Source organism: Phascolarctos cinereus, unplaced genomic scaffold (genome assembly GCF_003287225.1).
Source record: "Phascolarctos cinereus isolate Bilbo 61053 unplaced genomic scaffold, phaCin_HiC Scaffold_726;HRSCAF=1367, whole genome shotgun sequence".
In the NCBI taxonomy this organism is placed as follows: Eukaryota; Metazoa; Chordata; class Mammalia; order Diprotodontia; family Phascolarctidae; genus Phascolarctos; species Phascolarctos cinereus.
Genome location: NW_027556098.1, coordinates 424,702,845 through 424,717,237, shown reverse-complemented (window position 1 = coordinate 424,717,237; position 14,393 = coordinate 424,702,845). Strand labels below are relative to the sequence as shown.

The 14,393-nt window shown below is 48.0% G+C and overlaps 1 protein-coding gene and 1 long non-coding RNA gene across 4 annotated transcripts in view; one reads left to right on the top strand and one right to left on the bottom strand.

Moving 5' to 3' along the window:
• SHANK1 (SH3 and multiple ankyrin repeat domains 1) overlaps positions 1–14,393 on the top strand; it is an 83,846-nt gene that overhangs the window by 27,814 nt on the left and 41,639 nt on the right. For all 3 annotated transcript variants that reach the window (XM_020971958.2, XM_020971957.2, XM_020971955.2), the window contains 2 exons: positions 4,796–4,909; positions 5,087–5,162. In XM_020971958.2, the coding sequence (XP_020827617.1) occupies positions 4,796–4,909; positions 5,087–5,162 (190 nt within the window). The remainder of the gene's footprint in view (positions 1–4,795; positions 4,910–5,086; positions 5,163–14,393) is intronic.
• Positions 1–14,393, bottom strand: part of LOC110197909 (uncharacterized) — a 39,724-nt gene that overhangs the window by 23,530 nt on the left and 1,801 nt on the right. Inside the window, exon 2 of the long non-coding RNA XR_002321588.1 lies at positions 12,248–12,299. This is a non-coding gene — a long non-coding RNA (uncharacterized LOC110197909). The remainder of the gene's footprint in view (positions 1–12,247; positions 12,300–14,393) is intronic.

Genomic DNA, 14,393 nt, shown 5'->3' with positions numbered 1-14,393 from the left:
GTGGAAGCTGATGCAATGGTATGGATAAGAATCCAACAGAGCAAGAAGGTGTGCACTGGTGGTGAGTTCTGTTGGTGGAAGTAGGACCCACATAGATTCTATTACAGCTCTTTTCATCATTGAAGAATTAGACATTGAAAATAACACCAATTATAGACTGTACTACCGCTGTACATGAGTCAGATTTGAGGGGGAAATGGTGGCCAATAGTCAAACTAATTGTTCAGTCATTTTTCTGTGTTTTCCATGTCTGACTCTCCATGAACCCATCTGGGGCTTTCTTGGCAGAGATACTGGAGTGCTTTGCCATTTCCTTCTCCAGCTCATTTTACAGATGAGGAACTGAGGTGTATAGGGAGAAGTGACTTGCCCAGAGTCACAAAGCTAGTGTCTGAGGCCAGATTTGAACTCAGGAAAATGAGTCTTCCTCACTCTAGGCCATGCTCTGTTCACTGCATCACCTAGCTGCCCTGTGAAATCAGTAGAGAGACTCATGGAAGACATTATTTGAGAAGTGTGCAGTGAGTGTTATGAGTTCAAAGGGAGAGGTCATTGTAGGCTGGGGTGGTCAAGGAAGACTTCACCAAGAGGGTATAACTTGTTTGGAACCTTGAGAGATAGAGGGAGGGGAAGGCAGCTGTGAATGTGGAATGCACCAAGGAGCCAGGTTTCAAATCCCAGCTCCACTGCTTTCCATGTAACCATGAGCAAATTACTTAAACTGCTCTGTGCCTGCTTCTTCATCTGTAAAATAGGAATGATAATACTATACAATGATATCCTAGGGTCCTTGTGAGGAGCAAATGAAATCATGGACAGAACGTGCTTCTGTAACTGGAGACTTTCAGATAAATGTCAGCTGTTTATTATCCTCTTCCTCTTCCTCTTTCTCCTCCTCGGAGAGGGTGGCAGACAGGCAAGGGGCACAGTGGAGAGAGGGCCAAGGGCTGGGCTGGGAGCCAAAATAAACTGGCCTTGGAGTTCAGAGCTGGCAATGCCACTTTCTTAAAATGGTTATTGATGGATGGAAAGAATGAGATGAGGACTGTGACTTCATTGGTACATGAAGCTCCCTCTTCCATTGCAGATTGGAACCTTTTCTGCATCTTAGAATTTTGTTTCATATTTTCAATATTTTCTTGCTATCTTGTTTCTCTGCCACCTGCTATTACAATGTCCCCCTTCCCTAGCTTTCATCTTCCCCAGAAAGCCACTGCGGGCAACAAAGAATAAAAAAGTTCAATCCACCAAATGCTACTTCTTAGCAAGCCGATTAACTTCTCTGGGCCTCTTTCCTCATGTACAAAATTAGGACACCTGCAGGCCTTAAAGGACCCTGAACTTGGACCCATGAGACCTGGATTCAAATCCTGCCTTTGGCATTTTCACTAGCTGTGTGACACCAGGCAAGTCACCTTAGCCCTCTGAGCCTCAGTCTCTTAATTTGTAAAATGAGGAAAATTACATTTGCATAACATAGGTCACAGTTGTCATGAGAAAAGTGAGCTTTGCAGTGCTATAGAAATTGTATAAGTGTACACTGTTACTACTCCTGAAGGCATTCTGTGTGGAATAAACTGAGGGTGGAATTAGAGGCAGAAGGCTGGCTGAAACAAGCAATCAGTGGGGCAAACATAAGAGATGAGCAGGGAATGGAAAAGCAGATTTGGAGGAAGAAGAAGCAGAAGGTTCATGTCCTGGTTCTGGTACCTGTGACCTTGGGCAGGTCCCTGAATATTCACTCAGCCTCAGATTCAGCGAATGTAAGAGGAGATGGCTGAACCTCTCTGAAGTCCCTGCTCACTCTCTGGTCTTGGAGTGTGGGGTGCATAGATAACAGGGAAGCCATGTGGGCAGAGCAGGGGAAGGTAAGGCTGGAAAGGCAGATGAGGACCAGGCTGCTACTACATGAGATGGTGCCGTTGGCCTTTGCTAAGAATTTGAAATGTCGGCTGAAATGTTGGATGGGGAGAAATAGCCAATTCTGCCCTTAAATCCCAAAAGATAGCAGTCTAAATGCACAAGTTGGTGATCTCCAAGTGAGTCCAGTGTGATAACGGACCGAGGTATACAGCCTACTGTGACGTTAGACAACATGAAGTGCCACAGTGTCTAGAATGGGGGCAGGGGTGAATGAGGAGCCTCTATTGGTACCCCCCATCCTTTTCCCCAGTCAGCCTGTCTAAAGGTCTGGGTTTAATTCTGGGGGCCACCTTTGAGGAAGGATGTTGATAAGTGAGAGTTCATCCAGAGAAGTGGGACCAGAGGCAGGAAGGAGATTTACACCTATGCCAGCGGAAGACTCCTTGAAGTCCCCACCTTTTGGACTTCTTCTCTTCCTTCAGAGTTCAGCTTGGGTGCCACCTTGAAGCCTTCTCTCATCTCCCCTCCAAGTGAAACCACTCCAAGTTTCCTTTGAGCACTCTATGTGGATCTCAACTTTGCTTCATCATATCCACTTCCCCCCCCCACCCCCAGGAGAAGAAAGCAATTTGAGAGCAACATGGGTGTCATTTTTCACTTTTCTGTCCCCTCCATCTAGCACAGAGCTGTGCACAGAGTGGGCCTTTAATGAACATACATTGAATGACTGGCTACAGTGGAAATGTCGGCGCTTCACAAATTCTTCCTTCCTGGTTGGGTATTTTAGTACTATAAATGTCATTTGCCTCAATTTTAGCACAGTATTTGATCAAGTTTCTTGTACTTTTCTTATGGAAAAGATGGAAAGATGTAAGAAAATAAGACAAATGGGTGAATTTGGTAGAAGGAACTTGGGATGCTTAGCCTAGAAAAGAGAAACATGAAAGGGGATGAGTATTTGAAAAGTGGTCATGGAAGAAGAATGAGACTTGATTGTGTGAATTCCTGCACAGGTCCAATTTATCCAAGGCATTCCCTGAAGCCCTTCCCAACTGTCCTGGGTGGCAGCTTGACCAAATGACCTCTGAGGTCATCACATAGTAGTTATGTGATGTGATCAAAGGAATTCTTGCTCATCCATGACCTCTGAGTTACCTCCCAGTTTGGAGAACCTCTATATAGGGTGAGAAGTCAGAGGAGATAGGTTCTGAGATCCTTTTCAGCACTGAGATACTAGGATTCTGTGATGTTGGGAGAGAGGGGAGGGGGAAAGGAGGGAGAAGGTAGAAGAGAACCTTCAATATCTGGTGAAACAGTATGGAGTTTACTTCTCATTTGACATGACTTTCTGTAATTTTATGCCAATAATTTTGAGTCCATGAAAAAAAAACATTTTGTCCTCAATTCTGTTTCCCTGGACCCCTCTCTAGGGATTCATGGTGGTGAAAAATTGCACCCAGTTGTGTGTGTGGGAGGCTAATGGGAAAGGAGGAGTTGTGATTCTCTCTCCTCTTTAAAGCGCAAATTGGGGGACATAGGAGAACTCCTTGACCAAAATAAAAAAGTAACATCAGTGGTGAGAAGAGGTGTGTGTATGTGGGATGAGGAGAGCAGAGATTCAAAACCTTGCTATATAAGGATTTATTAATCAGCTGGGGATGTTTCAACTGAAAAAGAGAAGATATTAAGGTGAGGGGTAAAGCTACTATCTTCAAATATAGGAAGGGCTGGCTGTCTGGAGGAAGAGGGAGTAGGCTTGTACATCTTAGCCCCAGAAGGCAGCAGTGGAGCCATTGGGGTGGGAGGGAAGGCTTCCGTTTATATGGTAATCAGAGCTGTCCACAAGTAGAACTGGGTGCTTTGGGAGGTAGCGTTGTCCCCATCAATAGAAAACCCACAAAGGCTGATTGGCTGCTTTTCAGCGACATTCAAGATGGCGCTTCGGGGATAGTTTGGATGAAGTACCTTCTGAAGTCTCTCCCAGCCTGCACGGGGGGGGGGGTGCCTGCATAGGGTGAAGATGACTTCTGAGGTCACTTCCAATGTGGAAATGTTATCATTTTATGAGATAAAGGGATGAGAAGATAGATCTAGGGTCTTTTCTCCCCAGAGGTGATATAAGCCAAAAACAGAAAGAAAGGAAGAAGAAAGAAAGAAAGAAAGAAAGAAAGAAAGAAAGAAAGAAAGAAAGAAAGAAAGAAAGAAAGAAAGAAAGAAGGAAGGAAGGAAGGAAGGAAGGAAGGAAGGAAGGAAGGAAGGAAGGAAGGAAGGAAGGAAGAAAGAAAGAAAGAAAGAAAGAAGGAAGGAAGGAAGGAAGGAAGGAAGGAAGGAAGGAAGAAGGAAGGAAAGAAAGAAAGAAAGAAAGAAAGAAAGAAAGAAAGAAAGAAAGAAAGAAAGAAAGAAAGAAAGAAAGAAAGAAAGGAAAAGAAGGAAAAGAAAGGAAAAGAAAAGAAAGAAGGAAGGAAGGAAAGAAGGAAAGAAGAAAGAAAGAGGAAAAAAGGAAGAAAGAGGCTCAAGAAGAGATTAAAGAAATTCCATAACAACTGATTATGAATAAATTTTTGAGACAAATGAGAGCTACTTGGTGTGGGGGCAGGGTATCATTGACCTTCAGAGGAGAAGAGCATGTCCTCTCCCTTGGAGCACCATAGAAGGCCAGACACTTGGGCTGACCCACTGGGCTACTGCATAGAGTCATGCAGTGTCCGAGCTGAAGGGACTTCAGAGATCATGTCATCCACTCCTCACTTGCCCAGGAATCTTCTGCAATGCAGCCAACAAGAAGAGGGTCATGTCTAACTTTAAGCTTAAGGACTTTTGATTGGGGAAGGGGCTGTAGAGGTCTGTGCAGACAATAGGGGAAAGCTGCTGGATGGTGGGAAGGTGGTGAACAGATTCTGAATATGCTTCCCTGTCTTGCTCTCTGGCCCAGTGCTCAGCATCGGGGAAGGAGGCTTCTGGGAAGGTCAGGTCAAAGGTCGAGTTGGCTGGTTCCCCTCAGAGTGCCTAGAGGAGGTGGCTAATCGCTCCCAGGAGGGAAAGCAAGGTAACACGACCTCCATTTCCTTGATTGGGGGTGAGGGGATTGGACTGTTGATGGGAAATCTGTCAAGGGGAAATCTGTCAAGGGGAGAGAGAAGGCTGTGGGTGGAGTAAGGGAAGGAAGGAAGGAAGTGATCTTGGGATGTCACTCAGGTTCTCCCCTGACCCTTCTCCCATCCAGAAAGTCGAAGTGATAAAGCCAAAAGGCTCTTCCGACACTACACCGTGGGCTCTTACGACAGCTTTGACGCCCCCAGGTAAGGAGTTCTCCTAGTCCCCCCACTTTAGTCCACCCTAACTTTCCAATACCTTTGAACCCTATTTCCCCAACCCATTCATAGATCGTTCTATCTGAAAGGGCCACTGAGGTCATCTTGTCTTACCTCCTTACTTTGTCAAGGAGGAAGCTGAGCCTGGAGAAGGCGAGATCACATAGTTAGCAGAGTCAGAAGCAGAATGAGAGTTCAGACTCAAACATAGAGCCTCTCGCGTGGTGTCCAGCATACCATTTACACGCCATTTAGTCCCCTGCCCCCTACCCCTGCCAAGCTGCCTCTCCTTGAGTGCAGACCCTTTTCCTTCTCCCAAGGGAGTCTTCTTAGAAGGGAGTCTTGCCTATGTTGAGTAGTGCCAGAATTAGCTATGGGAAACAAATACATCTCAACCTTCTGTGGCCTCTCTGTGTCTATACAATCCAGAGTCAGAGGCTGGGGGAAACAATAAGCAGATGTCCCATCTCCCTAATGCTTATGCCCAGGCTGGTACATCAGACAAATGTCCCAGTCCTGGGGGCCTAGGCCAGGAAGAATTGGGGACAAAAGGGAAGAGGAGGCTGGTGAAAGGATGCACTGGTTCGTTTTCTCTCTCCAGCTGCTGTCTAGATCTTCTGAAACTAGTAGATGCAAGGGGTTGAACTTGTTTTGGGGAGGAAGGGGTCTGGAAGTGGAACAACTTGTGTGTGTGTGTGTGTGTGTGTGTGTGTGTGTATTCCTGCTCCCAAGGCTAGTATAAATTTATGAACCTATGTATTTCTGGGAATATATGTGAGTATGAGTATGTTTCCCTGAAAATATATTTTCAAATGGGTATGCTCACCCATTCATTCCATGACTATTTATTAAGCACCTACTGTGTGCAAAGCGATACAGGCATGATTAAGATAGAGTAAATGTGTCTTGGTGATCAATATGCTTGTGTCCCAGTGTGAGTGGCTGTGTTCCTTTAATAATTTTTGAATGTATGTTTCTATGTGTGTATGACTGTGAGTATGGGCAGGTACTTTTCTCTGAGTGTGTGTCCACATGTCCTTATGTCTTGGTGTGTGAGTGACCCTGCTTATGTGACTTTGTTGATTTGTGTGTGTTCTTTCCAAGTGTGTATGTATGTCTCGATACATGCCTGTGTATCTCCATGGGCATGTTCCTGAATCTATCTGTATATCCGTATGTGTCCCCATGAGCAGCTGTGTGTTTGCAGGGAATGGGTGTGTATGTGTATGCCCACGGGTGCTTTCTGGAAGTGTCTGTCTTACTACATGCTTAGCTTCTTGTCTAACTCTGTGTCTCTACGTGCCTTTGCATCTGGGTCTCTGGGAGGCTTTGGCTGCCTCTGCTCCCAGGACAGAAGCCCGCAGGGGGAGAAGGAGGCTCAGTTTAGTGTCTTAGATCAAACTCAAGAAGGTCCTGCATTGATGGTGTTGTTACATTAAATGTGTCCCAAACCTGTGTGTCTGTGTTCTGGCCAGTGGAAAAGGGTTTGAGGGTGGATGGAGGGAAAAAGCAAGATGTGGGAAGAGGGACTGTGTTATTCTACACCTGTATTTATGTCTGAGGCATTTGGACCTATTCACACCCCCTAGGAAGACTTCCCTCTCTGGCCCTAGTTAGGTGCCTGAGTGGTTCTCTGTGTCTCTTGGTTTTCCTTTTTCCCTCTTTCTTTGTCAGCTCCTTCCTATCTTCCCCTTTCTTTTCGTGTCCCCCTTTCTGGGCCTGTTATTGTGTCTCCCCCCATTCTTTCTCTCTAACTCTGTCCTTGTCTCCCTCCTCTCTCTTTCTCCTAGCATTCCTACTGTGCCTTGTGGGCCTATTTCTCTGTCACTCTCATGCTGCTGTGGTGGTGGCAGCTGAGAATCATCTTCGTGAGACTGTAAAACTCTTTCTGTACCTCTATCCACATTGTATGGTTCATCCTGGCTATCTCTTTCCATTTGAGTACACGTGTGTGTGTGTGTGTGTGTGTGTGTGTGTGTGTCTGTGTCTGTGTGTGAGACAGAGACAGAGAGAAAGAGAGAGAGGAGAGAGACAGACAGACAGAAAGAGACCCTGAGAGGGAGAGACCCTGTCTTGGAGCTCTCGTCCCCTCCTCCTCCAGGTCGTGGTGGGCTCTTTCACTCTGCCCTGACCATGTTGTGTCGGTAGATGGTTCCACTAGGACAATCTGCTGTGTGCCTGTCATGCTCTCTCTGGCCCTGCTTGTGCAGTGTGGTTTGTTTGGTGTTGTGTGTTCCTCTCTCCTCTCTCTCTCTCAGTCTGCACCTGCGCGGGAGGGCTCTGGAGGGAGGAGAAGTGGAGGGGGGGGGGACCCAGACCGGAAGTGCCTCCCCCCTTCTTCTCCTCCTCCCCCCCTTCTCGCCCCTCCCCCTTCTCCCGCCAAGGGGGCCCCTGCGTTCCCCTCCAGGTCTCCCCTCCCCCCCTCCTCACTCCCAGCCCCCCTACGCATCCCAGCGCAGGATGCCAAGGGGTTAAAGCCAGGCGCCTGCCCGCCTGCCTCCCGCTCTGTCAGCGGGGCTGAAACCGGCGGCGCTGTCCCTGGTGCTGAACCCGGCGCTGTCCGTGGTATTGAACCCAGCCCCCCCTCGCCCCCCAGCATGTGAGCCTCCTTCTCCCTACCCCCCTTCATCCCTGCCCCCCGGGGGGGGTCGTGCCCCCTTTCTCCCCCGGCGCGGGTCAGCATGAGGTGGGGCCTGGGGGCCCGGACACGGGGGACGCGGGGGCGGCCGGGACCGGGGCCGGGGCCAGGGCGATGGCTTTGTCTGTGGCCGGTGGCAGTAGCGGTGAAGGGGGGGGCCCCCTGCCGCAGCCGCCCCCCCTGTCCTCCAGCTGGCCGGCCCTGGGGCCCCGGCGGCGCAGCGTCTGGTATATCTACAGGTAATGGAGCCCCCAAACACCCCCTTTTCCCCTCCTCCCATTGGATGGATTCCTTTCGCAGGATCTCTTTTTCCAGTCCCCCTGGGCCACAAACCCCCTTTCCTCCCCTCGCCCAGGACCCCCTCTTCATTGCCTCTCCCCACCCAACACTTTCACTAGATTCTGCCGTTACCCCACAGCCCCCTCTAATTTCCCACCTCTCCAACCCATCTTCTCCCCCCACCCCCGTGGTTGCTCCAGAACCCCTCCCCCAACTTCAGGCACACTATCTCTAGTCCTTTCACGCTGGGCCCCTACCTTTACTCTCCATCTCTCCAATCCTATGTCCTTCCTCTACTCTCCAGGCCCCTGAGAACCATCTCCCTAGTGCCTACATATCCCTTTCCCCTCCCCCATCCCTCTCCTTAGCTTCCCCCATAAAAAGGCCCCATTCTATTTACACCCTCTTGGGTTTCTCTTTACCTCCCACTCTCCAACCCCTAGCCCTCACTTCCTTTATCTCTCTAGCCCCAATGGGACCCATTTCAGATCCTCTCCTCTTTACCTCTCTCTTCCCAGCCCTTCTCCTTATCTTTCCATTTCTCTAACCCTTGTCCCTTTCCCCTATCTCTACAGTTCCCTGCCAGGACCTCTCTCCCCAACTCACTACTGAGCCCTTTCCCTGCTTCCCCCAAACTCTTCAGACTCTCCCCCCAGTGCCCAGTGCCTTCTTAACCCAAGCATCACCTTTCTTCCAGACCCTTTCCCATAGTCTTCTCTCTCTATCTCTGTACCCCAGATACCCTATGCAGTATCCCCACAAATCTACTCTACAGTCCCAAACTCCCCTGTCTGCTATCCTCTGACACCCCTCTACATCACTCAGCTCCCCAACTCTATCTTCCCACTTCCAAATGAACCTTCATACACACACTCCTCCAATCTTCCATCCCTCTGTTTCCCCCATCTTCCCATTCACCCTTCCCAGAGCCAGCAAACCCCTCCACCTCATTCATCCCCCTCTCTCCATTCACAGTCATTCACCACCCCCTATCATACACACACCCCGCCCCCTCTTTCCCTCCCCTCCCCTTTCCCTCACTGCATGTCACTATGTGACTGTGTCAGAAGGGGGGGGGCCAGAGAGACAGAGAGCAGAGAGAGGTGCATGTGTATGTGTAAAATGGTGGATTTTTGTCTGACCCCAAGAGTCCTATGTATCTGGGTCTCTGCCCATATATTCCTGTGTGATGGCATATGTCTCAGAGCAATATCCTGCATGTCTAGGGAGACCATGTGTGTTACAGTGTGTGGGCAGAGGGGAGTGTCCAGAGATGAGATATGCTTCTGTGTGCTTGGTCCCAAGCATTGGGGTCTCTACTCTATGGCAATTTGCTCATGTCTTTGTCATGATTGTCTTCTGTCTCTACGTGCCTCCTCAAGAACTTATGTCCCTCTTCTTGTCCCCCATGTGTGTGTATTTTCCAGGTCTGAATGTCTGTCTGTCTGTCTATCTATCTGTACACAGAAATGTTTATACATGCTAGGGTCTCTGGTCTCTGGGTGCCAGTACAAGTGTAGATACAAGGGTCTGTTGGAGTATCATTGTATTTGTTCATATGTTTTTGTAAATCTGCATGTGTCTGTCTGTCTGTCTGTCCACGTGCAGGACCTTCTCTCCCTCCCACCCTCTCCTCATCCATATCCTCGTCCATGTTCACACAGTTTGCAATGTTTCTGTGGGGAGATGATGTCCCTGCTTTTTGGGACATCACTCAGAGAAGCTAGCACACATGCGAAGAGGTGGGGAAGCACACAGGCCCCTGCATACTGGTGTGGGAGGGATTCTGAATGAGTGTGAGTGTGGGGGGGGCCTGGGGGTGGAGGGGCAGGAGAGGAAGGAGGTGCTGCATTCTCTGTGTGGGAGATGTGTGGGCCAGGCTCTAATGCTGAGTGATCCTGCAGGGGTCTTTGGAAGCATACCTGAGTGAAAGTATGCCAGATGTACCCACATGAATGGGGTGCTGGGAAGGGCAGATGGGGGATGCAGACAGAATATACTGAAGAAGGATAAATAAGAAAGTATCTAGGCAGGGGTATATAGAGACGTGAGGGATGCAGCACAAGGAAGGAGATGAGGACAGTAGTTTTAATAATAGCAAGGGTAAAGGCATTATGGGGTGTTTAAGGGGAATTTGGAGAATACAGGAGATAAGAGAGAAATATGGGAAATGAAAGGACATAGAGGAGATTGGACATGGAGGGTGGGAAGAGACTATGGGGAATGAGGAGATGAGAAATAAGAAGGGGATATAGGTAAGGAGTAGATACAGGGGGTGAGGACAATGCGGGGATCTAGGGAATATGAGGAGGATATGTGAGGATGAGGTGAGCTCCAGACCTTGTGAGGAGGATGGGGAGAAGAGATTATGTGGAGGAGAACACAGTTGTGGTAAGGGAGCAGAGTAAGGAGCTACAAGGAGTATGGAGGGATTTTTTTTTACTGTGTCTATGATTTCATTGGTATACAGAATTCCCCATAAGAAAACTATCCCGAGTGGGGAGATTCTAAGGGAAGGATAAGAGGAATATGGGGGTATGGATGTGGATATAAATGAAAGCAGATATAGGGATATGAGGATGAGAGGGAGGGACTGAGGTTATGAGATTACAAAAGGGATACCGAGGTATAAGAGGGTATAAGGATTGGGGAATATACTATGGGAAGGTGAAGGTGTGATGTAGTAAGTGTAAGAAAGATGTGGGGAATGATGGAGGGATAGGAGGGAGACATGTGGCTGTTACTGGAGACTGTGAGAACTATAGGGAGATGGTGTGGGATGATCCAGAAACTTGGAAGGGGATCCTGAGTGTGTCAGGGACCAAGAGGTTGAGGAAAGATATGGAAGTTCTTGAAGGAAATATGAAATCCCAGGGTCATAGATTTAGAGCTGGGAAAGATGTCTGATCCAACTTCCTTATTTTACAGATGAGGGGCTAAAGCCCAGAGAGGTTAAATACTTTGCCCAAGGTCACATAGGTGAGAAGTAACAGAGCTGGAATTCAAACCCAGTTGCCCTGACTCCAAATCCAGAACATTTTCCACTGTGGCACATTGCCTTACTAGGGGGTATTGGCAGCAATGGTGTGGAAGGGGCACTAGGGATTGTAGGGGCTAGACCCACGGCAGGTGCCCTTGCTACCCTCTCACCTCCTCTGCCTCCATCCTCCCAAAGACCTCCTTCCTTCTTTCTTGGACTTTTTTTCCCGTGCGATCCTTGAATGCATGCTTGCCTCTCTTTCTCACACTTCTTTTTCAAACCTGTAAGGAGCGTCAAGGCTCCCTCCTACCGAACTACAGAAGTGTGCTTGATCTCTGGTATCTGCTATGAAGGTGGAGGGCTGGACGCTAATGGATCATTCCAGGGTACACATTGTGTACATATGCTGATGTCCCATGTGAGGGGGTGTGCACATAACTGTGTGTGCTTGTGTTATACTGGACTATGCTATAAAGCCTACTGGGATCAGTGTGTGTGTGTGTGTGTGTGTGTGTGCGCAGGAGAGGAGCATATGGTGTAGGGAGGTCTGTGAGAAGGCACCATCATGTGTGTGCGTTTGTTGATATGAAGCAGTATGTTTTAAGTGAGAGCAGCACAGGGGTCACAAGGTGTGCACATGTAACAGTGGAGTCTGTCATATTGTGGGAAGTATACTGAGGCAAGAGTGCAGAGGTTATATTGGAATGTGCCTCTTGATGGGTAGAATTTGCTGGTCAGAGTAGGTAGCTGGGTTATCCTGAAGTGGACTGTGTGCTGGGGTGAGAGCATGTATGTGCTGTAGGTGGGCAGGATATAACGTATTGTAGGTAGTATGTTAGACTGGGGTATGCTGGGTAGAAAGATGGAATGTTGGAGGCTGAGTCTGTGCCGCATTGGAGAAGCACCCTGGGAAGGTGTGTACCACGTATGGCCACACGGTCTACAAAGCCACTGAGTTGGGCTGAAGGCTTGTGTCCAGGGGTGCATGCTACCACAGATTTTTTGGGAGTGAGGCAATTGGGGTTAAGTGACTCACCCAGGGTCACACAACTAGTAATTGTCAAGTGTTTGAGGCTGGATCTGAACTCAGGTCCTCCTGACTCCAAGGCCGGAGCTCTATCCACTGCACCACCTAGCTGTCTCCCTCTACCATAGATTCTTAGAGACCAGGCGTACCTGACCAACAGCTCCCTCTGGAACAGAGTGGATGAGTGGTCATCCAGCATCCCTGTGAAATGAGGAAGAAGCCATTGAGACAGCCTGCTGAGACAGCCCAGCCCACGTATGGATGCCTCAGATTGTCGTAAAGTGATTCTTTCCATCAAGCCCATGACTCTGCAACCTCTACCCAATTTTCCTTATTCTGTCTGCCCTCTGGGGCTAGCAAATCAAGCAGAATCTCTTCAAAGTCTTGAAAACAGTTATGTCTGCACTGAGTTCTCTCTTCTCCAGCCTAAACATCATCGGATGCCAGGCTATAGCCTCAAAGTTCCTGGCGAGCCTAGCTGCCCTCCTTTCTAAACTTGGTGCCAATGACTAAGCCCAGCACCCGGGTGTGGTCAGATGACAGCAGGGCAGAGCAGACCCCCCCCACCCAGGGAGCCTGCCTCTTCCCGAATCTCCACATTTGGTGTCTCCTAATGCAGCCACGGTGTGAGCTTTGGGGGTTACCAGATCACAATGGTTGCCAGACTTGAGCATACTATATTTGTGGGAGCTGCAACCTGGGGCATGAGTGTATATTATTGTAGAGTCTACCGTGGAAGGCAGGGTATAAATATATATATATATATATATATGTGTGTGTGTGTGTGTGTGTGTGTGTGTGTGTGTGTGTGTGTGTGTGTGTACTACTAGAAGATAAGGAAATACGTGGGAAATATTATTGGAGTATTGGGGTATTTATAAGGAGAGTGTTATGGGAGTATACTATGGTATATAATGGTATTTCCTGCAATTATGGGGGAAATTAAGTGTATTGGTGTGTTATGGAAGGTATTAGTATATGACAGTTTGTTTGGGCACCACAGGGATTTTTGTGTCTATGTATATCTACATATCCTGGGATATAGAGGTAATCCTGAAGGATCTTGGAGTTTGTGCCTAGAGGGATTGTACTAAAATATAAAGAATACATAATTGTGTCACACATGCTTGAATGGGCCGTTTGGATACCCTTCATTGGTGCTTTGAGTGTTCCTGGTCTATTCTAGGCACATTTGGGCATTGCTGGAATGTAGCCAGCACAATAGAAGTTTATTGAATTATATTGGGGTTCTGATTGTGTATTACTAGGATTTCCTCCAGGAATGCTTGGGTAATATGTGGGCTATGTGATCTGCTATTAATCAAATTAATTTTGTGTATATTTGGTCTGGGATTGGATTTTGCTAGAGAATACGGGTGTGTAATTGCATTTGATTGGAGTATTCTGGGGCATATTAATTGAATATTAGAATTTGTTTCCTTTGGGTTTTTGTATCCAGGCACAGTGCATAGGGTGGTGATCTTGGAGCCAGGAAGATCTGGGTTCAGGTCTACCTCTAGTGTGATTCCACACAAGTGTCTTAGATGCTCTCAGTCCACGAGGCAAGTCTCTAGGACTGGGCATCACAGGGGAGTGCTTTCTCCCTTGGTGAAAGGAGTTCACACAATGAAGAAACAACAGGTTTACCACCAACCCAGTTCCTTGTGCCTAGCACAGTACCTGGCATACAGGAAGTGGTTAATACATTTTTTATTGCTCCCCATGCCTGGAATGCTCTTCCTTCTTCCCTCTGCCTCTTAGAATCCTGAGCTCCCTTGAAGATGGGGCTCAAGCGCCACAGGCCTCCTGAGCCCCTGTCTGATCCTTTCAAGGGTCAGTGCTTTTTACACCCTACCCCTGAAATGGCTTTGGATTTACTTAGAATAGATTTGGTATTGACTTCTCTGTTGTGCGTTTTTTTGCCCCCATAGAATGTAAGCTGCTTGAGGACAGGGACTGTGGTTTTATCCTTGTTACCCGGGTGCCTAGCATAGTGCCCAGCACATAGTTGGTTCTCAATGAATGCTTTGTGTTAAATTGAGTTGAGAATGCTGGTATCATGGCATACGCTGCACGTGTGATGGGAATTTCTAGACTATCCTTGGGATGTGATGGCATTTGCTAGCTTATACTTAGGAGCTTTGGGGGTATTAAAGTATATTATTGGAGCATACTATAGTATACATGGCTCTTTGCATATTATTGAAATATACTAGGTCGCACTGCATGATGGGCATGTGCTTGGCTATTTCTGAAGTCTGCTTGTGGCGTTTCTGTATGTTGGCCTGTACTGAG